General features: G+C 44.1%; 2 protein-coding genes across 2 annotated transcripts; one reads left to right on the top strand and one right to left on the bottom strand.

Moving 5' to 3' along the window:
- Positions 1–1,133: 1,133 nt before the first annotated feature.
- On the bottom strand, positions 1,134–10,445 carry LOC133348401 (protein NipSnap homolog 2-like). Its single transcript, XM_061561193.1, has 10 exons — positions 10,291–10,445; positions 8,271–8,410; positions 7,339–7,384; positions 7,029–7,126; positions 6,586–6,656; positions 5,206–5,346; positions 4,203–4,234; positions 3,071–3,165; positions 2,598–2,681; positions 1,134–1,640 (listed from the first exon to the last, which is right to left on the bottom strand). Exons 1-10 carry the CDS (start codon positions 10,389–10,391, stop codon positions 1,576–1,578), a joined length of 873 nt encoding a protein of 290 aa, XP_061417177.1. The 5' UTR covers positions 10,392–10,445; the 3' UTR covers positions 1,134–1,575.
- Positions 10,446–15,454: 5,009 nt separating this feature from the next.
- EIF4H (eukaryotic translation initiation factor 4H) lies at positions 15,455–22,681 on the top strand. Its single transcript, XM_061561192.1, has 6 exons — positions 15,455–15,613; positions 17,135–17,358; positions 18,299–18,363; positions 18,651–18,747; positions 19,772–20,119; positions 20,872–22,681. The coding sequence occupies exons 1-6, from the start codon at positions 15,555–15,557 to the stop codon at positions 21,024–21,026; spliced, it is 948 nt and encodes a 315-aa protein (XP_061417176.1). The 5' UTR covers positions 15,455–15,554; the 3' UTR covers positions 21,027–22,681.
- The last annotated feature ends 2,662 nt before the right edge of the window (positions 22,682–25,343 follow it).

The raw sequence follows: 25,343 nt of genomic DNA, 5'->3' as shown, positions 1-25,343 counted from the left end.
TGCTTGCGGTCACTGGGGTTGAAATAAATTGGAATTCGATACAAAATCTGGAAAATCACCGAAAAATTTCTATTTTACCATAATGTAAAAGCATAAATTAGACTTACCTTTTTTTCTCAAGTGCTGAATAAATAAAGACACCAAATCCACTTTTTTTATTCTTGGTTCTTTTGGTAAAGTCACGTAGAAGGGAAGTAATAAAATAAAAACAATACAATTCTCACGTTAAATCGAAATTCAAATCCACTTTGTTGCTGCGTAGAATTATTTATTACATTAACTTTCAATAAACGTCAAACTTTAAGCGAATTTGATAAAAAAAAAGTTATTTCTGCATGAATATTAATGGGGGTGGCATGTGGAGTGACGTCACGCACGTTACACACAAACATGCTTGGCTCCTTATAGTAATAATCTGCATAGAATGCACGCGTGCACTTTTGTACCCAGGGGTTTATCCTGTGGGTTTTAGCCTAACAAATGTTCGGTGAAATTGTTGCATTTCTCAGGCAAAGGTATTTCAGCATTGGAGAAATGTTGCTCACATTTTGCAAGCACTGTAAAAAGTTCCACCACAAGACTGGCATACAATTGCTAATGAGGTATCCAACAATCCAGATTCATGGATTAAACTACATTCGTACGCTGCAGATACGTGCATCATGTTGGCCCGCGACTATTATTTGCGATGCATGCATATTGTACGCAAATAGTATCCCGTGACATTAAGGCTACATACCGTGCGAAAGAAGTTCAACACACACACAAAAACAAGGCAAACTATACAAATTAAATAGCAACATTTAAGACTAGTTTTGAATTGAATAACCACCCTGAATCACAACTTTATTCCACAATACGTTTTGTATATTTAAGATCTCCCATGCTGGTTTTACTAGAATATTTCACAGTCCACTCTTGATAGTTTTGATTGGATCTGCCAACATTATCACACAATGTAACTCAATCATTTTCATTCACTTATCCTGCCTATAACAACAAATCCTACTTTTTAGACAATTATATTTAGCGGGTTATTGATATATTCCAGAACCCTCATTGTTACAGGCACTGTCCGTTACTACTAAACAGGTCATGCCATACGACCACCGAAAAGAAGCGCCACCCCAGAGAGATTTTAATGCATATTTTAATATTTTATCGCAAAAAAAATACTGCAGCAATGTTTTACACCACAGGCAACATCATTGCTTACGACGGCCGCGAACAACTTGCGTGCAAAATGCGCTAAATTCAAACTGGAAAGGAACACCAGCACGTGCACTTTCTCTACAGTGCTTTCTTTTCAGTACTGGCATCAACACCGCCACAGACTGCAAAGTAAACGCGTAACATTTTATTTATATTACTCAATTTTAATTGAAGATCATTTAATTAGCAATCACAGGCATTGTACTGTACAACAATGTGCAAAACAAACTCCCTAAAAGGCTGCGATCATTTTAAGTTGTGCGTATCTTCTACAAGACAGCTGAACGGGGAGGTTATGGAATGGGGACCTATTTTGGTACGAATGATCAGGATTGGTCCTGTGTCGGCTCAGCATCCAACTGTTCACTGGAGTGGAGAGAACTTTAGAGGGATCATGACACGGCTCTCCATCCAGCGAATGAGAGGCACTGCAAGGACACAAACACACACACATGCATAGCATCACCATCATTCAATGGATATCAACTACTGGATGAAGGCCTGAGCCAAGCCTTTATCTCTCACGGCTCTGTGAGGCCACAATCTTTCTTTCTCTTGCACATGAGCCACTTCCATTATGCAATCTCAACTGTCATGATTCTCTCTTGCATCTTCTCTCCTTCAGGTGCCATTCTGTCACCAGTCTCGTCCATGAGCGAAAAAACCTTTCACACATTTTTCCTGCCCAAGCCCACTTTTAGTCAATACGATGTGTGATCTAAGCGTCCCACATTCTCTCTTAGTAAAATTCCGAGCATGCATCTCTTACATCCTTTTTCGTGCAATTTAAAGATTGCATTACACGAGGCAGTAAAACACAATGATACCACGTGACTATCGCTCACCACTAACCACTGTGGATGTCGTCGTGTCATTTGCCCAATGGCAAGGTCATGTGGTGTACCAAAAAAGGTCATTGGAAGAACCCAGGCATTGTGGAGGGGACAGCAGAAATGAACTAAATCTGAGCAGACATTGCCTTCCACTACTACCACGGCTCATAAAAACATACATGCCTATAAACAAGCAGAAGCACGCCCTTAACCAAACACACACCCACAAAACAAACACAGGGCCACACACCAACTGAACAGGAATTGCAAGTGGAAACCAAGGGCGTTTTACCTGTATTAAATCAAATGTTACATGACACCACACAAATTAACATCACTGTGATCAGTCGCTGACAAGTCACACGACTGATGGGACTGGATCTAACTTTGCGATAAAAAACAAAACACGTGTGCAAATAAACATGCCGCTTCTTTTAAAAGCACCCAGGTCTGACCAGAACTTAAATGGTGTGTTGCATGCAACTGGTCCGCTACACGGCCCTCCATCGATCCACAAATAGGATGTTTGCAAGACCAGTACTGGTTCCGTACCTGTATAATAAACGCACTCCTCCCAGCCGGGTTTCTGCCAAGCCGCAGCACGCGTCTCATCACGTGACTGCAAGTCTTTGTAAGCTGCAACATTTAAACAATGGAGAGACACTTTTATTGAAACGGTGCATGTATTGCTCAGCAATGCACCTTGCACCAAGCCAAGTTTCGTCAGTGTTGCCAAGCACCAAACATAACATCTGGTGCGTCTCGTGGAACCTACAAGTTTCCACTTCAGTTAAAATTCACCCACAAAACCTTCCAAGTTGATTTGTTTAAGAAACTTAAAAATGATCATCTCTGATTTTTTTATTGAAAATAACTATCTTTTAAGAAGTCTTTATAAAGTATCATATTTTAGCATGCCTAAATTCGAGGCCTATCTTATTGGCATTTCCTTTATTGTTTTCACATATGATCATGTATTGTCTTAGATAAGTGTTTTGCTGATGTTTGAATGCACTTTGATTTACCCCAGAGGTGGTGAACATTGTAAAGCTCGCCGATTTGAGAGAAAAATCCTCCCACAGCCTCGCTGTTCTCCTGCCGATAGCGGATAGCACGTGCCCTATATAGCGTAAAAAAGGTACAATGTAATGAATAGTACAGCCCTGTGATTTCTTGCTCACACCACTGCCTAAGCAAAGGCCCCTACTAGAGAAATCTCTACAAAGCCCCCGTAGAAGGCATTTTAGTCCCCTCTTCAATGCTGGCCAGATATCTTGGAGGTGGGAGTCCCCACATTTTACTCCACCACAGGCGACCTGCCGATTGACCATCGGTGTACCCATTGATATTGCTGGGTTGGATAGAGGCGTGGAATTTAAGAAACTTGTCCAATTGGTTCAACTCAACAGGGTGGACTACAATCTTCATCCATTTTCTGCAGGCACACATGCACAGGAGGAAAATGTAACATGATAATTGGTTTTTTACCCTTTTATCTGGCAACAAAATTCACCACTTTTTTACACGGAGTCAGGTTTGCATTGACCACAATACCTGCGGTCGGAATGCAAAAAAAACACAACTCTGATAATGTATGCACTGTCCTTGGTTGTTGTTGTTGTTTGACTTGCATCCCACTGGGATTTTTGCACACAGCGTTGGTGTACGGTGTTTTTTCTGCAATATTTTTGCTGTCTTTTCTTGGATTTTCTGTTTGCACTTAGTCACATATTCACTTTAAGATGTTTTTTTGTTCATGTTTTTGTTTTTTGTTTGTTGCGGTTGCACCCGATTCAAGAGCTGAATGGCTCACAGGGCTATACCTAATAAATGAACTTGAACTTGAACTTGATTGGTCCATACCTGAGACAGCTTTTCTTAGAGCCTAGTCTCACATTGTGTACACCATGTGTCTCGGGTGTGGACTCCTTGTAAAAAAGGTGTCAGTTTTGTTGCCAGATAAAAGGGTAAAAAACCAATTATTATATTTTTCTACTGGCAAAGGAGGTTCCAATGGTGAAAATGTAACATGGTTTGTCAAGCATGATGACATTACTAATTAATGTAGAGATAAATTGAACACATCCCCATGCAGTGTACGTTCTCAACACGGATAAACAACAATCTTTTAAACAGATCAAAATATTTAATTCTTACCAGTTGTTTCCCCATTCAATCATGGTTCCAGGCTGCAAGATAAGAAAACAAGGATAGAAACAAGTCTTACTATTATGACATGCATCTATTTCTTAAAAGTACCTCAATGTTTTTTTTCCTAGAAAGTGTCCATATTTAAGGAAGACTTTAAAAGGCCATGGACTCTTTGAAATGTGGCCTCAACTGTTTGCACAAAATGTTTGCCCAGCTTCTTGAATACTACTTTTCTGTAAACGCTGCACATTTGTTTGAACAATACATTTGATCATGACGCCACAATGACAGAAATAACAAAGCAGCCGAGGTTTCCCTGCATGAGGCGGGACATACTAATTGCACCATCCAAGTTAAACTACCTCAAGTTCTACTGCCTGTGCCGGGCTCTGTTTGTGGTAACGTAGGGCAGATTGTGTCATGAGCCAACTCATCTCAGGCAGGGCTTAATTTCAGCCGGGTGCGCCAGATCAATGACCCGAGAAATATTTTAGCATCCGGCACACCACATTCGCCATACCTCTTGCTATATGTCTGTGGCTACTCGACACATGGTGCCGACTCCAGTCTATTCGTGACACGGATAATATTCAGCGAGAAACTAAGCCACAATTAAATTTCGATTAAAGCTTTCGTGACTGCAGGGATTCATCTTCTTGGTTCTTTCGGTAAAGTCACGTAGAATGGAAATAATAAAATAATAAAAATAAAACATAATAAAATAATTCTCACGACGTTTCGGCCACAACGCAAGCAGCCGTCCTCAGGTGGAGAACAGGTCTGTCGAGAAGAGGTCTGTTGAGTCCACTTCAGACTCTGTCATCTCGACAGACCTGTTCTCCACCTGAGGACGGCTGCTTGCGTTGTGGCCGAAACGTCGTGAGAATGATTTTATTTTGTTTTATTTTTATTATCTTATTATTTCCATTCTACGTGACTTTACCGAAAGAACCAAGAAGATAAGCCACAATTGTGCCACGCTGTGCGACTGTGGCACGGCGCGAGCCACCTTCAGGGAGTATGTGCGCAGCTCGTAGATGCTGGGGCCTGGACGTGGCACCGGCTCGTTCCAGAAGCTGAACTCGAGCAGCAGCTGGTTCTTGCGCGAGATCAGCATCTTGCTGCGCTCACACCTGAACTCCATGAATTTCTGATAAACACAAACACATTTGATTTTTTCTGCGAGAGTCACAACTTGTCTGGATGGGTAAATGCCTCCTCATGAACAGCAGTACACCCTCTCCAGTGCCATCCTCAACCCCCGCCCACAAAATCAGAGGCAGCTTCTCGGGATGAGATGAAGAGGTGTTCAAGTTAAAAAGGTCATCATGCCTATTTCCCGTAATCCGTTGACACCTCCCTATTTCTCTCATCCTTCTGCCAGATTCTGCAGCAGTTGCATAAACATCTACCCTCTTAGAAATGTTATAAGTGTCTCACGTGTCCATTTTTCCAATTAAACTTACTGCCCTGTTTCAAATTTATGCTGAATGAAAGCCTTCCCACACCGTGTTGTTGTTGCATTTATTTCACCAAATTTCACCATGCTGCAAAGCACATGACCAGTTTAGCCATATCTCATCACTGTTTGTTTGTTTGTTTTTGGGGGGTGGGGTTTGGAACAGGTAAACCCCATTGGGGAATAAATGCTCATTTTCGATGGGGAGCTTTTTGCACAATTGAAACATGGTGACAGCATCAACAAAAAAAAACCCAAAGAACTCTATACATGGTCATGTTCCATAGCAGTAAATCAAACTCACATCTCCGATAAGCACTGTTGGCTGCGTACGGTGCGAGAGGTTCAACATACGTACAAACTCAGGTTGGTCAGGTTTACAGTGCAGTGTGCTAACCTCTGCACCACGGTTCCAACCCCAGAGTTGTACAATCAGGGTATAAAATATTGGTGCCCTTCATTGAGTGGTATCTCTAATGGCGCCATTACGTTTACCGCATCTTAGAATCGTCACCGCCCCTGCATCAATCCAGCCATGCACAATATCATCAACCAACGAAGGGCAATTAATTTATTTCATAAAACCTTTGCCATTGTGAATTTAATCCCGGATACATTTTAAGAAGAACTCTCAAAATATTCACTTTATTTTTCACAGACTCAGAGGTTTGAGTCTAGCTTAATCTCATTATATCCGTTTCCCCTAACAAACCTCAAACATTTGGATACATTCCTGTAAAACATTTCTAAGCACAAAAAGAACACAGCTGTAGCCACAGAAGTGATGGTTCACACCATGTTTTTCATTGTCTATGTCATTTTTTCCTGTGGATTTAAGTAGAACAGCTAAATCATGCAGTAACAATTAAAGAGAGAAGTCACCGTGTCCCTGCCGGCACAAAGAGCGTGCGTGCGTGCACATTTACACACCTTGTTCTGCCTCAGCATGTTCATTGCCTCTGTCAGGGCAGGGTAGCCTCCTTTGTATCTCCAGAGATGAACTGCAACGATGTCGAAAGCTCACTACCCATGGCTGCCAAGAAACAACATCTGTGCTGTTTTCAACATTGGCTGAGCGAATAAAAGTTCACAGATGGTTTATAAACATTTCAAAGTACTAGTTTGAGTGACAGTCATTTGTTTTACGTCTTCAAATTCTTGATAACATCTGTGGGGAATTACTGAAGCAACTTGATACTATGGGTTGGATCATCTTTACAAGAGTCATAGTGACCCAACGGCACAGACGGACGGACAGACAGCACAGACGATTCCCAACCTTAGTTGGAAAGCCTTCACGCTGATGTAATCCAAACTGAGCATGGAAATGCAAATACGAGTTGAAGGCGAAGTGACAGCTCGGGTGTGCGTACCAGCCTGGTCCTGGTCCCCGTACCAAGTATTCCAGCTGCCCACAATCTCGCATGGGTACTCGCTTCCAGACTCGATGAAGGCCGACAGAGCTTCCTCGCTGTATGCCGCAATACACACAAGAACAAAACGAACTGCAGGGAAACAGTATTGCTCAAGACCAAGTTCTGCTTTAACGCAATAGTTAAAAAATATAAATGTATCATGATTATTGCACTATAAATGATCAAAATAATGCTGTTACATTGTTTAAGACAGGCTGGCTTAAGTTCTTAAGTGTTTTTAAAGTGAAGATGAGAAATCAAAACTTACGTCAGCTGGTTGTACGCATCCAAGCATTCTGGCTTGACATTATGAACTGCAAATAAGCAAACAGATGTTTTACATTTACCAGGATTGTTATATACACTTTAAAAAGTATATGCTGTATCCCTGAGCCAAAGACTGGATTTGAAGATAAACAGCTACAAATGGAGAGAGAATAATTTTGTTCACATATAAAAGATTAATGTCCGAATTATTATGCTGGCATTAGTCTTACCTCCTTTGGTTTGTGATGCTGACAGTGAAGGTCAGTCGAGCTGCAGGCATATGTTTTTGCTTACGAGATCTCAAATAAAATGGCTAGATAATTATTTTGCCAAGTAAACAATTACCTTAATTACTTCACCGTCATATGGCCAATAAGGCAGATAATGCCCTCTACTGGATCAGGCAGTGAAGGTTGCTGCTTTACATCTCTCAGGCTGTGTTATCTCACGTTTAAGCGAGCGCAAGGATTAATGTCCATGTTACAGCTAAGGTTTTGGTTACGGTCAGGTTTTTTATGGTTGTAAAGAAAATGAAGGAAATATTAGGGGTCAATGTTTATGTTACAACCTCGATAGACAGTGCTAAATTCACCTCGCCATACGAAAGATGTATGGTTAGGTGCAGGATAGAGGCTAGGTTGCAGTGCATCTTCCCTTCATGTTTCATATATTTAACAAAATATTGCTTAGCTGCGAAACCATCTTGAATGTGCCCGACCTTGTCAGATCTCGAAAGCTAAGCTGGTTCGAGTCTGGACAGTGATTGCAGGGTGACCACCGTGCACAGATTTCATCAACCCACATTACCAGCGTGGTGAAATGTGGTCAAATAACCCCCATGTAACCGGCACAGTGTGAGGAGGCCCCTCATCCAGCAGTGGACACACAAAAAGGCTGCAACATGGACATTGCCACGCTTGCAGCGACACGCACACTGCAGCTTGAAGAGGCTGCTGGACTCCTTCTTGGCGAGCAGGTTGGAGTGCGCATCCTTGCGTGGGTCCACTTTGTGCACCAGCAGCGAGCGCAGCCAGCTGTCCTCCTTGTGGCAAACGCTCGCCACGGACAGCGCCCTGCATGGCCCACGCATTGAGCACGTGGAGGACACACCCGGGGAGTCAACGACAGCTGTAATTGTGACACATAAGCTTTCGTGACCAATATTATTCATAATAAAGGTTTTTGAGTTACATGATAAAGGGTATTGGGTTAGATTGCGTATACATTAATACTTACACATTTATACTTATACGAATACATGTATATTTATGTGTGTCACATTTATACTTACGCGATCTAACCCAAAAACCTTTACTCTTTGGTTCTTTCGGTAAAGTCACGTAGGTATAAAATAAAATAAATCACGACGTTTTGATTGCAACACAAGCAATCATCATCAGGTTGGAAAACCATAGCAAGAAAACGGATTCCTGCAATTACGAAAGCTTCAATCCAAAAACCTTTATTATGTAATCTTGATTTGAAGCTTTCGTGACTGCAGGAATCCATACTCTTTAGTTCTTTCGGTAAAGTCACGTAGGTAGAAAAAATAATAGATCACAACGTTTTGATCGCAACAAGTGACCGTCTTCACCTGATTTTCTTTCTGCACTTTGCTGTCCATCCCTGCACTATCCGGGTTCAAACTTGCTTAGCTTCCAAGACTATCGCCCGGTAAAATATATATAATTTCACGTACTTACTATGAAGACTGCTGCACAATGTTAAAAGAGACCATTTGCAACGAATTTAGACCACCGCACCTGACATTCTCCTTCGCCCTGTCCCAATGTCGTCTCTGACATTATAAGGCCGTCCACACGCTCTAAATAATAAACCCACAGCTGAACAGAACATAAATGAATGCTGTGTGTGGGTTTCAAATGCTGAGAAAGCAGGATACCGGTACTGCGCCGTGGCTTGGAAAAAACGCATTGAGGAGGCTTGGATAAACACTCAGTAAATGAATTTAAATTTAAAGCTTTCGTGACTGCAGGGATTAATATTCTTGGTTCTTTTGGTGACTTTACCGAAAAAAAAACAATAATACTCAGTAAATAACCAACGTAATTTTTAAATTTGCAAAAAATTACTCCGTTAAGCTATTTCAAAGGGCGTTGAGAAGCTTGAACAGTGATCTTTGGACGTTCATAGCCATGCACCAAAGTCCATCAGTAACACAGCGACTGCTGCAAAGGGGGCGACAATGCAGCAAACGAAGATGTTTGCCGCATTGCACTGCAACCTGCACCAAACGCACAGCTGGCAGATGTGGTGAAATATGGTGAAATCGCACCCACGGCCACGGAGAGGGCCCTCATCCAGCAGGGGATTGACAACACGTGGCGCTTGCACATCAAACTCAACGCTGCCTCCAATTTCCGTACACAAACCTTGCACAAGCATCCCACTGGGATGTTTGCACACAGTGTTGGTGTACGGTGCCTTTTCTGCAATATTTTGCTGCCTTTCCTTGGATTTATTATTTGCACAGTCACTTTAAGATGTTTTCTTGTTCATATTTTTGTTTGTTGCGGTTGCACCCGATTCAAGAGCCGAATGGCTCACAGGGCTATACCAAATAAATGAACTTGAAAAACTTGAATGCACAATAACAGACCACACACAGTCAGTTCATCATCACATAACATCCCTGTCAACTCCTTATCAGTGCCCTATCCTATTGGGTCACCCCGTGCCACTTATAAAGCTCAACGTTCGTCCTACAAAGTCTCGTTACGAGAGAGAAACACAAACACACAGCGACACGTTTGTTATTGCACAGGTATCGTCATCGTGACAATCGTTGTCGTGGTAAGAATACAACGCGATCAGTGGCAACGAGAAGTCCACTTTTAACTTGTGAGGACGGTGTCCGTGTTGTTGTTGTTGTAGTATAATAATGATGATAATGATGAGGATGATGAGGAGGATTAGACGGTTCGGACCCGACCTGGTGAAGACGCCTCGAGTAGCCACCGCCATGTCGCGCTCTGCCGCCCTCTCGGCGTCCCCGCCGATGACGTAGGCGACGCGTGACGTCACCGCGGCCATCTTACGCAGGGAGAGAGAAAAAATATAGTGCGACTTTATATATTTTTGATTTTAAATAGTGCGACGTTTTTTTGTTTTAAATAGTGCGACTTTATATATATATATTTTAAAATAGTGCAAGGTTTTAACTTATTTTTTTTGGAATTATAGTGCGGGGTTTTTATTTTTTTAATTTAAAATAATGCGAGGTTATTTTTTTTCTAGTGCAAGGTTTCTATTTTTTATTTTAAATAGTGTGTTTTTTTTTATTTTAACTCGTGCGAGGTTTTTATTTTTTATTTTAAATAATGCGAGGTAAAAAAAATAGTGCAAGGTTTTTATTTAAAATAGTGCAAGGTTTTTAGTTTCAAATAGTACAGGGTTTATATATTTCAAATAGTGTAAGGTTTTTTTTTTAAACAAAAATAGTGCAAGGTTTAGATTTTTTGTTATTTAAAATAGTGCAAAGTATATTCTTGATTCTTTCGGTAAAGTCACGTAAATAGAAAACAAAAAGCAAAAATTAAAGCAAACAACCCAAATGTAGCTGCTTAAATTTGGAGGCTTGACCCCACTTTTCTCTCCGCCTGATGAAGGCCGCTTGTGTTGCGATCGAAACGTCGTGGATTTTTTGCTTTAATTTCAGATTTTTTGTTTTCTATCTACGTGACTTTACCAAAAGAACCAAGAATATGAATTCCTGCAGTCACGAAAGTTTTAAGTCTAAATAGTGCAAAGTGTTTATTTTTTTTATTTAAAATACTGCATGGTTTATATTTGTATTTAAAATAGTGCAAGTTTTATCTTGTTTTATTTTAAATAGTGCAAAATTTTATTTATATAAAATAGTGCAAAGTTTTTTGTTTAAATTTTCAATAGTGCAAGTTGTTTTTTAAATAGTGCAAAGGTTATATATATATTTTTTAAAATAGTGCAAGATTTAACTTTTTTTTGAAAAATAGTGCAAGGTTTGTATTTTTTTTAATAGTAGAAGTTTTATTATTATTTCTTTAAAATAATACAATGTTTTTGTATTTAAAATAGTGCTAACTTTTTTTTTTAATAGTGCAAGGTTTATAAAAAATATATATTTAAAATAGGGCAAGAGGTTTTTTTAGTGTAAGGGATAGTTTATTATGTCCTCGGGAGTATTATTGGAACGTTCAGTAGAAATTGTAGTATTTGGCTGTTGGAAAGGAATTGTTGATATCTTATCGCTTAGGATAGTAACACTTAATAGGCACGTAATGATAACACTTCTTTCCCACTATTCAATAACTTGTGTTTCGTTATACACTGTCTCCTTTGTCATATCTGCTTTGTCTATTCAGGATTTTTTTTGTTGTACTTGCTGTCCCATTTGTTACTTGTCCATGTTACTGTCTGTAGTCGCTGTACTCTGTCTCGTCTCTCTAATGTTCTTGTTTGTACTATTGCAGTGAATTGTCTTCTTTGTTTTGCATACCTGTCAATCCCTTACCTTATTACAGACCAATTCAGACCTTATTGGTCACCCCTTCCCCCTTATACATCTCAACGTTCATCCCACAAAGTCCCACCACAAGGGAGAAACACCAAAAAAATGTCCACATTTTTTAAAAAACAAATTTCCCTGTACAAAAATATGAGAAAACCTGTATGGGTTGACAGGTGTGCTTTTGTCTTATCTGTGCTCTCCTACATGTTCTCTCATTTGCATTGCCTTGTTTGTACTCTATTGTTCATTGTGGACTGTGACATCTGCACTAATCTCATGCCACCCTGTCTCATCTGCACCAATAGTTATTCATTTAATTAATGAACCGAATAACCAATTTTTTATACAATTTAAATGAAGCTATTATAATCACACAATTTGCAAACATTTAAAAATATACATTATTACCATTCGAATAATATTTCCAGTATATTTGATTAATTGGCAACCAGGATAACTGCTCTCTTTGTTGAGCTATCATTTGAAAAATAAGTGAATACCTCAGTGGACTTTACCTGCTAAAATACTAATATATATAGTTTAGTTTCATTTGTAAAATTTGTAAGCGATTTGTTTACCTTTCCTATACTTTGCACTCCCATCCTGTGCTTTTTTAATTGTTTGTTGCTGTAACGTTCTAACCTGTCATCCCCCTTACTCGACATCTGTGGGGAAAAAGAGCTTTATAGCTAATCGGATTCCTCCAGAATAAATAAAAATATTTCGATGATTCTGATACGGCTGTGACACTTGGCAAATACGCAATTGCAATTTTATTTTCCATAATAGAGTTTTTTTCATATATATCGCGTAACTATAAATGTGTCTATACTCTTAGGTTTTTTCGGTAAAGTCACGCAGGAAAAAAAGATTTTTTTTTATAAATAATATAAATAATAATAGGATTTATTATTTTATTGCTATTATTATTTCTATTCTTAGGTTTTTTTCGGTTAAGTCACGTAAGTAAAACATCAAAATAAAAATAAAATAAAAATAAAAATCACGACGTTTCGGAGGCAACACAAGTCTCCGTCATCAGGTGGGACCGTCACAGCAGAATTAGCTGCATCAAGTGAAGCAATGATTCAAGATGTAATCCCTTATAAGCAAGTTGAAGGGAGGTGGAGAGGGGGGGTTGGAGAGCTTATCAGACTGTGGTAGCCAATGAATGGAAACGTATCGGGGGGGAGGAGGAGCGGTGATCAAAGACTGCACGCAGTGCTCAACACAATGAATGGAAACGTATCGGGAGGGAGGAGGAGCGGCGATCAAAGACTGCACGCAGTGCTCAACACAATAAGTGGAAACGTGTCGGGACGGAGGGTGAGCGGCGATCAAAGACTGCACGCAGCGCTCAACACAATGAATGGAGACGTGTCGGGACGGAGGGTGAGCGGTGATCAAAGACAACACGCAGTGCTCAACACAATGAATGGAAACGTGTCGGGGCGGAGGGTGAGCGGTGATCAAAGACTGCACGTGGGGATGTTAACACTCGGTGAAGTAAATTAATTAAAATAGTGCCTGTCAGATAAGATGGTCCAAAAAAGTGTAATTAAGTCTTTTTTGCGTGGTTAATAACATCTTTCCAATGATTACTGAGTTTGTACCCATCATCACGGTTGAAATTATGTCTGTGTTTGTATATTTGTATGGCTTCGTGTACAAACCTTTGATGGTAGCCAGGAGGTTTGCAGAGAACCTTGGTCTCGGAAAAGACAATTTCATGAGAGCCCGCCGAGTTGTAGCAATGATCGGCAACGGCCGAAGAATTAGTTCTGCCGTGTTTCAGATCTGACTTGTGCTCGCGGACACGATCAGCCACATGACGTTGTGTTTCACCAATGTAGCAATCACCACAAATGCAACTCAATTTGTAGACTCCAGGATACTGTAAGTCAGGAACGACATCCTTCACAGATGGAATCAGATCACGGATTTTATGCACTGTACTGAATCGGACTTGGATCTTATGTTTGTTTAGAATTTTGGAGATCTTTTTGGTCACGCCTGCTATGTATGGTAACGTGATAGTTTTGGTCGGAGTTTCATGTGGCTGTTTCTTCTGTGTGGTGGGAGAAACCGCTTGGCGGATAGTACGGTCAGAGTATCCGTTCATCCTGAGGGCCCGATGTACATGTCTCAATTCACCGGTCAGGATGAACGGATACTCTGACCGTACTATCCGCCAAGCGGTTTCTCCCACCACACAGAAGAAACAGCCACATGAAACTCCGACCAAAACTATCACGTTACCATACATAGCAGGCGTGACCAAAAAGATCTCCAAAATTCTAAACAAACATAAGATCCAAGTCCGATTCAGTACAGTGCATAAAATCCGTGATCTGATTCCATCTGTGAAGGATGTCGTTCCTGACTTACAGTATCCTGGAGTCTACAAATTGAGTTGCATTTGTGGTGATTGCTACATTGGTGAAACAAAACGTCATGTGGCTGATCGTGTCCGCGAGCACAAGTCAGATCTGAAACACGGCAGAACTGATTCTTCGGCCGTTGCCGATCATTGCTACAACTCGGCGGGCTCTCATGAAATGGTCTTTTCCGAGACCAAGGTTCTCTGCAAACCTCCTGGCTACCATCAAAGGTTTGTACACGAAGCCATACAAATATACAAACACAGACATAATTTCAACCGTGATGATGGGTACAAACTCAGTAATCATTGGAAAGATGTTATTAACCACGCAAAAAAGACTTAATTACACTTTTTTGGACCATCTTATCTGACAGGCACTATTTTAATTAATTTACTTCACCGAGTGTTAACATCCCCACGTGCAGTCTTTGATCACCGCTCACCCTCCGCCCCGACACGTTTCCATTCATTGTGTTGAGCACTGCGTGTTGTCTTTGATCACCGCTCACCCTCCGTCCCGACACGTCTCCATTCATTGTGTTGAGCGCTGCGTGCAGTCTTTGATCGCCGCTCACCCTCCGTCCCGACACGTTTCCACTTATTGTGTTGAGCACTGCGTGCAGTCTTTGATCGCCGCTCCTCCTCCCTCCCGATACGTTTCCATTCATTGTGTTGAGCACTGCGTGCAGTCTTTGATCACCGCTCCTCCTCCCCCCCGATACGTTTCCATTCATTGGCTACCACAGTCTGATAAGCTCTCCAACCCCCCCCTCTCCACCTCCCTTCAACTTGCTTATAAGGGATTACATCTTGAATCATTGCTTCACTTGATGCAGCTAATTCTGCTGTGACGGTCCCACCTGATGACGGAGACTTGTGTTGCCTCCGAAACGTCGTGATTTTTATTTGTATTTTATTTTTATTTTGATGTTTTACTTACGTGACTTAACCGAAAAAAAACCTAAAAATATGAATCTTTGCAGTCACGAAAGCTTCAAATCTAGAATTATTTCTATTGTTTATTATTTATTTCATTTTTACCTACGTGACTTAACCGAAAAAACCTAAGAGTATGAATCCTTGCAGTCACGAAAGCTTCAAATCTAAAATATAAATGTGTCGTTTAACCCTCCACCACCCGACGCAGCTAAAATATTTTTTTTTAAGTCAGGCACCTGCGCGTTCGTTTCGCGGTGGCCACCCCTGCCGGGGGGGGTGGGGGTTGTGGGGGAGGGGTCCTCGGCCAGGCCACGTGGTCTCGCCAGGTCTCTCCGCCTCCTGCTCCTCGCCCCATTTTTGTTTCCACTCCGTGTCCGCGCCGAGCATGGCGGACTTTGACGACTACGGCGACCGAGCCTACAGCAGCTTCGGCGGAGGCAGAGGGTGCGCACATAGCGCGGATCGCCGCCTCGAAACGCGCTAGAGCGGCGCGGCTGCGTGCGGGCGGGCCGCCGTAGATGGAAGGGGGGGGGGGGGGTCTGCTGCGGCCTCGGCCTACGCGCGTGCGGCCCCCCGTCTCTTGCCTAGAAATTCCGCCGGCTCAGGAGTCGCTGATGCCGGCGGCTGTACCCAGGCCGATGACCCTGCCACCCATCCTCCGCCACTCGTCGCCTCTCATACTTTTGCCCTCTCGCCTCCCACAGCCGCTATCTTGAGCCTCTCGTGCACCTTGCATCTTCCATTCATTCATCTCGTGCCCTCGTCCATGTTGCGATTCGCCACCTACACGCGCGATATTTAATTGCACGCGGTTTGGGAGTTGTGTTGAAAGCGATTGGGGATGGAGGTGTGCGGTGTATATATGGTTGTCGGGCGGGTATGTAGCAGCAGTTCGTGTGCCACGGCTGTGTGGAGGACTTCTCGTGCATGAGGGGAAGGTGTCGTGCATCGATGTGCGAGGTTGTGGTCGTGCTGCATTGGTGCAGCACCGAGGGGTGTTGCTGCGAGAAATGTCTCGCTCCTTCACTAATCCGTCGCAGCGGCAGCAAAACTGCGTCAAAAAAAGTGTCGGAGCGCCGATTGTCATGTAATTTTTATAGTGTGCGCTTTTCATTTTGATTCCACGCGGTTTGCTCGACATTAAGCAGCGGCGTTTCACGCCCGGCGCGCATTGCAGATAGCGGATTATTGAACCTGGCAGCGCCTTTTTTGGATGGTGCCATCATCACCACCCTCACGCTACCTCAACCTCGTGGCCTCTCGCTCGATCTCTCTCGCCCCGTTCACGCATTTGCCCTCAACAGATCAACCATCACCCGCCGTTCCCGTTATGAGGTCGTGTTCGTTAGTCAACCGGCGTCGAAATAATAATCGTTAAATTCTTTGCATTCGTTGGTTTAAAAAAATGTTTCCGAAATGTAAGATGCACGTGCCCACCCCCCCCTTGTTTCAAAGTAAAGCAATTACTTAATGGTGCGTCGTATAATCTGGTATGTGTGTGCGAGGGAGAACACATTTCTATGACGGTTTTATTTTTTAGTGGGGGGGGGGGGGGGGGTGCCCGCATCTTTTTAATCTATAAAATAAGGCGATTAATAAATAATATCGTTTACACTATGAGACCTCCTTTACCAGTGACAAAATATAGTACAGTAATAGTTTTTTACCCTTTCAACTGGTACAACAACTGACACCTTTATACAAGGCATCATGTTTGCAATAACCACAACACAAGCAGTCAAAATGCAAACAAAAAGCAACACTGATAATGATAATGAGGACAGTACATATCAGAGTTGTTTCTTTTTGTTTGCATTTTGACTGCTTGTATTGTGGTTATTGCAAACATGATGCCTCGTATAAAGGTGTCAGTTTTTGTACCAGTTGGAAGGGTAAAACCCTTTTACTACTAAATAATATCGTGTTGACCACCACTGCCTTTGCACGCACCTTTGACGTTAACAGGTATGGCGATCGGCGAGGTGGTAGGGGAGGAGGCGGCGGCGGCGGCCCTGGTGGTAGGGATGGGCCGCGGAGGCAGAAGGATCTACCGACGGAGCCCCCGTACACCGCGTACGTGGGGAACCTGCCCTTCAACACAGTGCAGGGAGACATCGACCAGATCTTCCAGGACCTGCGTGTCCGCAGCATTCGCCTCGTACGCGATCGGGACACTGATAAGTTCAAAGGTGAGTGTGAGGGTTCAATTGCGAGCGAGGGGCTGGGTTTCGAGTGTCACCCAGCAAGACAGACATGGGAGATATTCTTGGTTCTTTCGGTAAAGTCACGTAGAAGGGAAAAAAAATAATAAAAATTAAACATAAAATAAAATTCCCACGACGTTTCGGCCACAACGCAAGCAGCCGTCCTCAGGTGAAGAACAGGGCTGTCGGAAAGACAGCGTCATAGGACGCTGTCTTATGTTTTATTTTTATTATTTTATTATTTCCCTTCTACGTGACTTTACCGAAAGAACCAAGCATATGGATCCATGCAGTCACGAAAGCTTTAAATCGAAATTTAGACATGGGAGAATTCTACAATACAGAGAAAATGGACGGATACATTTTTATTCTTTGGTTCTTTCGGTAAAGTTACCTTTGAACTGGGTGCAGTGGCCAAATATTTCACCTGCAGTGTGAATGCCACTGCTGAGAGGTGGGACGTTTTTCGGCGTTGTATAATGTAAACATGTAACGATGCCCTTGATTCATTGACTATAATGGATTCTCGCATCAATAAATGCTTGAATGCATTGAGTCGTGCACTTGTGAGGATAGATTATTTACGACGTGAAGATTACATACAAATTATATGACACTGTCATGTTAAGTTAATGAGAGAACTTTGAAAACAAAAAACAGTGCACGTGACAATAAAAAGGCTAATAATTATCGAGTTAAATCGCGATTCCCCCGGATTGTGTCAATCATATCTCTTGGGTAGGTGGGTGGGTGAATCATTCCATCGGGAGGAATGATAAATTGATGCTTGTGCCATTCAAAATAGTAAAAATCTTTCATCAGATAAGCTGAAAGTTGGTGGCGGGTATTGTGTGGTTAGTATGTGTTTTTGAGACATGCTGTGGGTTCGCCGAGTGACCGATTGTGAGTATCCTCCGTGCCGCAGGCTTTTGTTACGTGGAGTTTGACGACATTGAATCTCTGCAGGAAGCCCTGACCTACGATGGAGCGGTGAGTCCGTCCGTCGACGAGTCCACTTCATGTTACACTCGGTCACAACACCGATATCTGGCGAGTTTGTATGTAAAAAAATGCTACTTTTTACATTTCTTGGTTTTTTTGTTCTTGGTTCTTTTGGTAAAGTCACGTAGAAGGGAAATAATAAAATAATAAAAATAAAACAAGAAGATGAATCCCTGCAGTCAAGAAAGCTTTAAATCGACATTTCTTATTTTGTTTAGACTCTTGAGTTAATCCATGCTGTGATGCACTGTCACTGCCCACACTGGCCTCCGTAGCTCTTCATGGACCGGTCCCTGAGGATTGACGTGGCCGAAGGCCGCAAGCAAGAGAAAGGAAACTTTGGTGGGTTCAGAGGTGGTCGTGAAGACAGAGGTATGCACAGTCCGCACTCAGCCCGTGCTTTTAGACCAAATTTTTAATAAAATCACCATCACACCTGCTAAACCAACAGAGCATGTGTTTGGCACAAGTGTGTATGGTGTAAATTAGGTAAAAATTTAATGAGAGGCCAATTCAGTTGATGAGTCTTATGTAAAGTCCAATCGTTGCACAAAATATGTTTGTATTGGTTTCATGTTTTGGTGCAAATCGCATCGGCAGCTTCATTTGTGTGAAATCAATTTAATCAGTCCTATCAGTTGTTACCTCAATTTGAAAACGGGTGAGAGCAATTTGAAATATATACTTGTTTTATGAGGAAGACCTCTGTTTGGCTCGTTTACAACTGTCATAGTCGCTGGGGCCAGGACCAGGATCAAGCTGGAATCGGCCAGCACGTTTAATGGAAGTGCACTGGTGGAGTGGCTCTGTTCTCCGTCGTTCTCATAAGCGGCAGCGTCCTATGAATTGGTTGAGGCGGTGGAGGCAGCGCCAAACACCCGAGCTCGTCCCTGTTGCTTTTGGGAGTGCACAGGAGGATCGAACAGCTGTGAATGGGGCTTTGGGGTGTATGGTGTGACCACAACGTGGCCCCTGAACAGTTAATTACATTTACCTAGTCATGAATACAATAGTCATCGGCATCGTCATTAACACAATCGTTAGTAATATGATTAACAGATTAAATAACATGAGCATCGCAGTGTGGCTAATGTCACACGCCACCTGCATTGCAGCACGCGCTGCCTCACGGTGATGTCACCGTGCCCTCTGCCGTGGCTGACGTGAACTTGGCACCGTTTGAGGGCCCAGGAATCAGAGCTCGTGGCCGTGCGGCCCTGGGCCTGGCTGCTACGGTTGGTCTGAATGAGCCTCGTGTCGAATGGCTTTGGTCGACGAAAAATCTTCCTTCAGCCTCTCCTTGCTCTCGCAGCTGACAAATTTGCCTTCCGTCTTGCTCGGCGAATTAATTAATGCGCGGTAACTTCCTCGTGCATCCACGCACCATTTAACGAAGGCGTCCGAGATGACGGCTTTGGCGGCGGCGGCGGCGGTGGTGGCGGCGGCGGCGGCGGCGGCAGCTTTGGGGGCAGCTGGGGTGCCGGTGCCGGAGCCGGACCCCCCCGCGATGGCGCGCGAGGCGGCATGGGCATGGGAATGAGTGGCGGTGCCCGGGGAAGACCCAGCGACAGGCGTGACGGACCCCCCGGAAGCTTCGGCGGCGGCGGTGTCGGCGGCGGTGTCGGCGGCGGCATCGGCGGCGGCGTCGGTGGCGGCGTTGGCGGCGCCGGCCCCCCACCACGCAGGGGCGAAGGACCCCCGCCTCGCGGAGGCGCCAGCTTCGACTTCCGGGAGCCCACCGAGGGTGAGTACAACCACGCATAGCATTGGTCGCAAAAGTGGGGGGGGGGGGGGGGCGACGGAGGTGCTCCTGTGGATTGGATCTCGTGCTTTGGAGCGATCCTCTCTGGGCAGAGTGGAGCCTGGTTTATATTTATATGGGGGACTACCTGGGACTATAAGGTGTTGTAGGCCTGGTTCGCAAAATAGCCAGTAGATGGCAGTATGGTGATGTATTGAATGAATTTATGTACAGGACAGAGTTTTGTTACCCAATTGTATGTGTGGCTTTGCGTTGTCTATGATAGCTTCCTCCCACACGTGCATTAATGGAATTGGTCATAACATCCACATGCAAAACTCTCCTGAAAAGGTTTCAAGACTTGAGACTTTTTCTGGGTAATATAAATCATGCTGCTTGTTACGGCACATAATTCTGCTGGCCAGTTTTTGCAATGTAATGATAAAAAAGCTATGTTTTGAAACATTTCCTTTCAATGGCAGCACAAACCCCCATATATCAGGCAGTCAAACAACAAACCCGATAGTTGAAAGATCTACTTGCGCTACTCGCATAATTAGTTGTTTTTGGCGCCATCGGCAAGCGCAGTCTGCATGTGCAGTGTCTGCATGCGTGTTGCACCTCTGTATTATTACGCACCGGGAGCTTTTTCGCAAACCCCAGCGGTCCGATGAGATCCTCGCTCGGCCATCCGTCTCTCACTCGCCCCCTCGTCTATCCCACTTCCCTCCCCTCCCTTCACGATGCCATCACAGAGGAGCGAGCGCAGAGGCCGAGGCTGCAGTTGAAGCCGCGCACCGTGGCCGTGCCACTGAACCAGGTGGCCAACCCGCAGTCGTCCATCTTCGGAGGCGCACGGCCACGCGAGGAGAAGCCTAGCGAGGAGAAGCCAGAGGCGGAGGAAAACTGATGTTTGCCGTCGTAACTCACTCACGCGTCCCCACGCCATCGTCCCTTCATGGCAGCATCCTTACAGCCACCCAACCCCACCCAGCGCCACCCAGCCCCCTCTTCCTGAACCCCCGACCCATCACCCCCTTCCTCTCCCCGACATCGGCAGTCGTTCTTAGCCTCGACGCAAATTATCCCTCGTTCAGAGCGGAGGATTTCCCTTTTTTTCTTGCTTAAAAAAGAGAAAACTTAAAAAAAAAGTCGATCAAATAAAATTTTAAAAAAGCAGCTGATCCTAAAAGCAGTCGGTGAATCAATTTACCTTAATCAACACTCTCCCTGTCGCTGCCATTGTGGTTGAAACATGTGGTGTATAATGGTGGCGTACGTCTTGTAAAAAAAAAGAAATAAAAGAAAAGAAAAAAACCCGATAAGGTTATTAATAGTAATATTAATACGTACTCCAGTGTTAGTGTGAACTGGGGAGGGGGGGTGGGTGACTTGAGTCATCGTCATTCACAAACCTGCCTGTCTTCATCCCTCCTGCCAAACAGAGCTTTGGAAGTTATAATGGCAACGAATGATAGTGGGACTTCATTACTGCAGATTATGTAGAAGAAGAAACAAAAACGCAGCCCGCCGTTTGCAATTTCCTTTCGTTTAGTCGCTGCTTCGTTCAAGACAGTTGACGGGAACAGTGCAGGCAGTGTTCAACTGAAGGTTGCTTTCTCTCGCGAATTGAACGTGCATAGGCTTAAAAGTGCATGGGCATTCACAAGATACATCCCTGAACTGTGTTGCTGCAGTAGAACTGAAGGTAAAGTTCTCGCCCTCAGCATGGCGGTTTAGCGCTGCATGGCAAGACAATATAAGCGTGATTATTTTTTTTCTTTGCCTCAATTCCCCTTCTTCACCCTGCCCTTTCAAGTCACTGTCTACCCTCCTCTCACCCCTCGTTACCCCCCCCCCCAACCACCACGAAACCCTCCACCGGTGCACTATGTGCCGATGACGACATACCTTGCCGTTAATAGATTTTTAGAACTCTTGCGTTGGTGTGCCGTTTTAAGAATTGATTTCAAATAAACTCTTTGTTTTTTTTAACCAAACGCATTTACAAACTCATCCGCCATAATGCTGTCACCTTGCCAATCAAAAGCTGGCATGGGGGGGTGGGGGGTGACCGCACGATTTGTCGCTGTGGACACCTCACCTGGCGTGGCGGTGGCGAGCAATCACGGTCCGAGTTCATAGAAATAAAGGGGGCAGGTGTCGGGGGGGGGGGGGGCATCATTGATTCAACTAAAAGTGGTTCTGTTATAGCAATAGCGAAGCAGCTCCTTTGCAGAGCCTGTCCAAGGTCATGTAAGGATGTATTATTATTATTTTGTAATTGGCTACCGCACTGCATCACCACATGTGACCCGTCGATGGATTGCCATTTGAGCTGCGGGTGTGTCCGATGTGTGGAGGGGGGCACCGCGAGACTTGCTGCTCTATCGATGAAGTGGGGTGCGATCGTGTGCGCCGCCGCTGCATGCGTTGTCGTACGGGCGGCAGCAGTGGCACCCAGCCGAGTACCGATGTAGCCGCCGATGAACTGCTGTGGAAGACGTGGATTTGGAGTTCTGTTCTTTGGCTCTAGGGTTACCAATAAAACAACTTAAAAACAAACCTCGGCTGAGCTGTGATTTGCACATTGCCTGACCAGCCCCGTGCGATATTTGTACATCTAGGTGGCTGTATTGCAAAGTCTGGCGGTGCCGTGTTGCAAGGTGGAAGGTGTTTATTTGGATATCTTGAAAAGCAATTCGTATTACCCAGTGGCTAGAGAATAGCCGATGTGGAACATGGAAGGCGACACCACAACTTGAGATCCTTTCAAGTAATCTGTTTTTATCCGTGAGGGAGCCCTGCACATTTCCACATGCCCTGCCACACGCACGTTCTTTCCATAGCAAACCAATATACTCAAGATCTAATATTTTGCCAAAGGGAAAAGGCATACGTGTTTTATTTATTTATGGTGTAGTCATTGGTGACTGTGCTGAGACCATGAACTCGCTATTTTTGACCTGATGTCATCACGTGCCGACCCAGCATACCGAGGCATGAGCAATCATCTGACACCACCGAGTCATTTTGGCTACATCTTCCCAATGCTCTTTGACCCCCCCCCCCCTGCTTTCCAATAAAAAAGAGGCAACACTGCACTGGGGGAAAGTGTCTAAATAGCTCCACCTGTGACCTATAAACCCCAACATTGTGGATTCACAGTCGCGAGTCACCCACCCGTAAAATGACCCCAAAGTTTAACGTCCTTGCACCGTAAATCTTGCGTCGACTCGGTTGGACTGTCGCCCGGTTATAAAGTTCACATACTTGTGCATGGCCCAAGCAAGATTGGGACCAGCTTGATTTAAACATCCACCGATGGATAAATAATCTTGAAACATTGATAGTCTGGGTTCTTTTTTTAAAATCTCCTCTGCCCACCTCAGCAACCTCGTGATGAGCGGGTCACACCGCAGCCTCTCACCCACATGGCGCATCTCGTCTCCTTCCACTCCCCATCTTTCCATTACGCCCGTATCCACCCATAAGCGGTCTTCCCACACCAGCAAATGTAACCGATGTGCCACGCGGTGCAGTTGCATGGAAGCCTCTTCAGTCACGACGAATCTGTGTGCCCTACCCCGATTTACAGTTTTCCTTTAAACTGAATCTCGTGTTTAGTCGGGGGAATTGGGAACTGTTTTAAACCCCCAAAGGGTTTTGCTCAGCAACAAATAAAATGACTATCCATGACCACATTTTCTCTTCCAAATACGATACATTAATATCAGCCGTTTACATGAGTGGCCATCAAATTCATGGGTTGATAATCCGCGGCTCATAACTTCACAATTGGACTCCTAGATTTTTTTTGGGGGGGGGTGGGGGGAATAGGTGTTCATTAAATTCACGTAACTTGCTGCCTGTGCACTCGATGTTCTTATTCCTCACTCCAATGTCAAACTCGCCAGTTGACTTGCTCCTGACGCTCTACATTACCTGTGGATTAATCACCTATTTGCGATGACATGTGTTTTACCCTCATTTCAAAGTCGGTTAATTTCCACAAGAATTTGGCGTGCTGACATACATCTGTGGCTTGCTGTTGAAGCGTATAAGAATGTTTTTGAACTTGTTGGAGTTTGAGGGCCATACATGGTACCTGGCCACTATCCAATTTAATGTTTAGACCCTAAAACACGCATTTATTGTTACAAGACTTATAACCTACATAAGTAGTCAAACCCGCATCTGATAGAAAATGTTTTGGCCACATTTTCTCAACCAGTTGATCTCCACGAAACACGGCCACAGTTCGTTTGAGCTGGTTATCTTAGGTCAAGCTTTGGTACATACAATGCATACATTTGCGTGGTTGCTATAAGCGTAGATGTTTCCAGAACTGTGGCGTTTTCCCCCTTGCGTTCACTTCAAATGAGGCCAACTGCATGCCAACGTATTTTAATTCTGCAAAGTTCAACATTCGATCATTCAAATGGAATGTGTTATACGTAACGATGGTCAAATCCACAAGAGATCGTGGTTTTCGTGACAATTCTTAAGGGACGGCGGGAGACATTTGTGCTCAACCAACCAAAGTGGCGGCAAAGCGATTGCTGGCTGGTGCGTTTCCCCTTGTCAATGTGGACAAAAGGGCAAAGATCCTGGACCAGTCCTCCACGGGACCACATTGCTGCAAGCGTAAAAGATTGCGCGCCTATTTTATACTGCTCGTTAACACGGAACTCAAACCTCGCAAAACAGTTTGGGAATACATAGCCATCAGAAGGCCACCGCGTTTCAATCACGCTGTACAAAAAGATGTGGGCATGATATTGTAAGAGCAAAAAGTGTCGTGTGCCAGTTTAAAACCCTTGATGGGCCAAGTACTGCAGATACGTAAACACGTGCTTTGGATTGTACGGATGAACACGGATCACTGCCCGTTATTCGTATTTGTCCTGGTATCGTAGCCTGGATTTGCACAAAGGGTGCATGGTTAACACTCGTAAGTTTGGCATCCCCGGGACACATTTCTAAAATATTTTCGGCGCTTCCACAATGTGGAAGCGGCGACATTTGACCGCGACCACCGTGGTGTCCCATGCGCCCCCCACTTGACACTGCAGTCGTCAGGGGGGGGGGTGTGACATCTGCAGGTTCCATCGGCCAAGTCGTAGGGGTTACGGTGGGGGCGCAAGAGCACCAACGTCGCTGTAAGTCACGTGCGAGAAGCGTTACATTTGTTTCGCGGAATGAACGACACCGCTAGATAACCAAA

Source organism: Lethenteron reissneri, chromosome 27, assembly GCF_015708825.2.
Source record: "Lethenteron reissneri isolate LAM-NWPU_2019-01 chromosome 27, ASM1570882v1, whole genome shotgun sequence".
Classification (NCBI taxonomy): domain Eukaryota; kingdom Metazoa; phylum Chordata; class Hyperoartia; order Petromyzontiformes; family Petromyzontidae; genus Lethenteron; species Lethenteron reissneri.
This window is presented reverse-complemented; position numbering and strand designations above follow the sequence as displayed.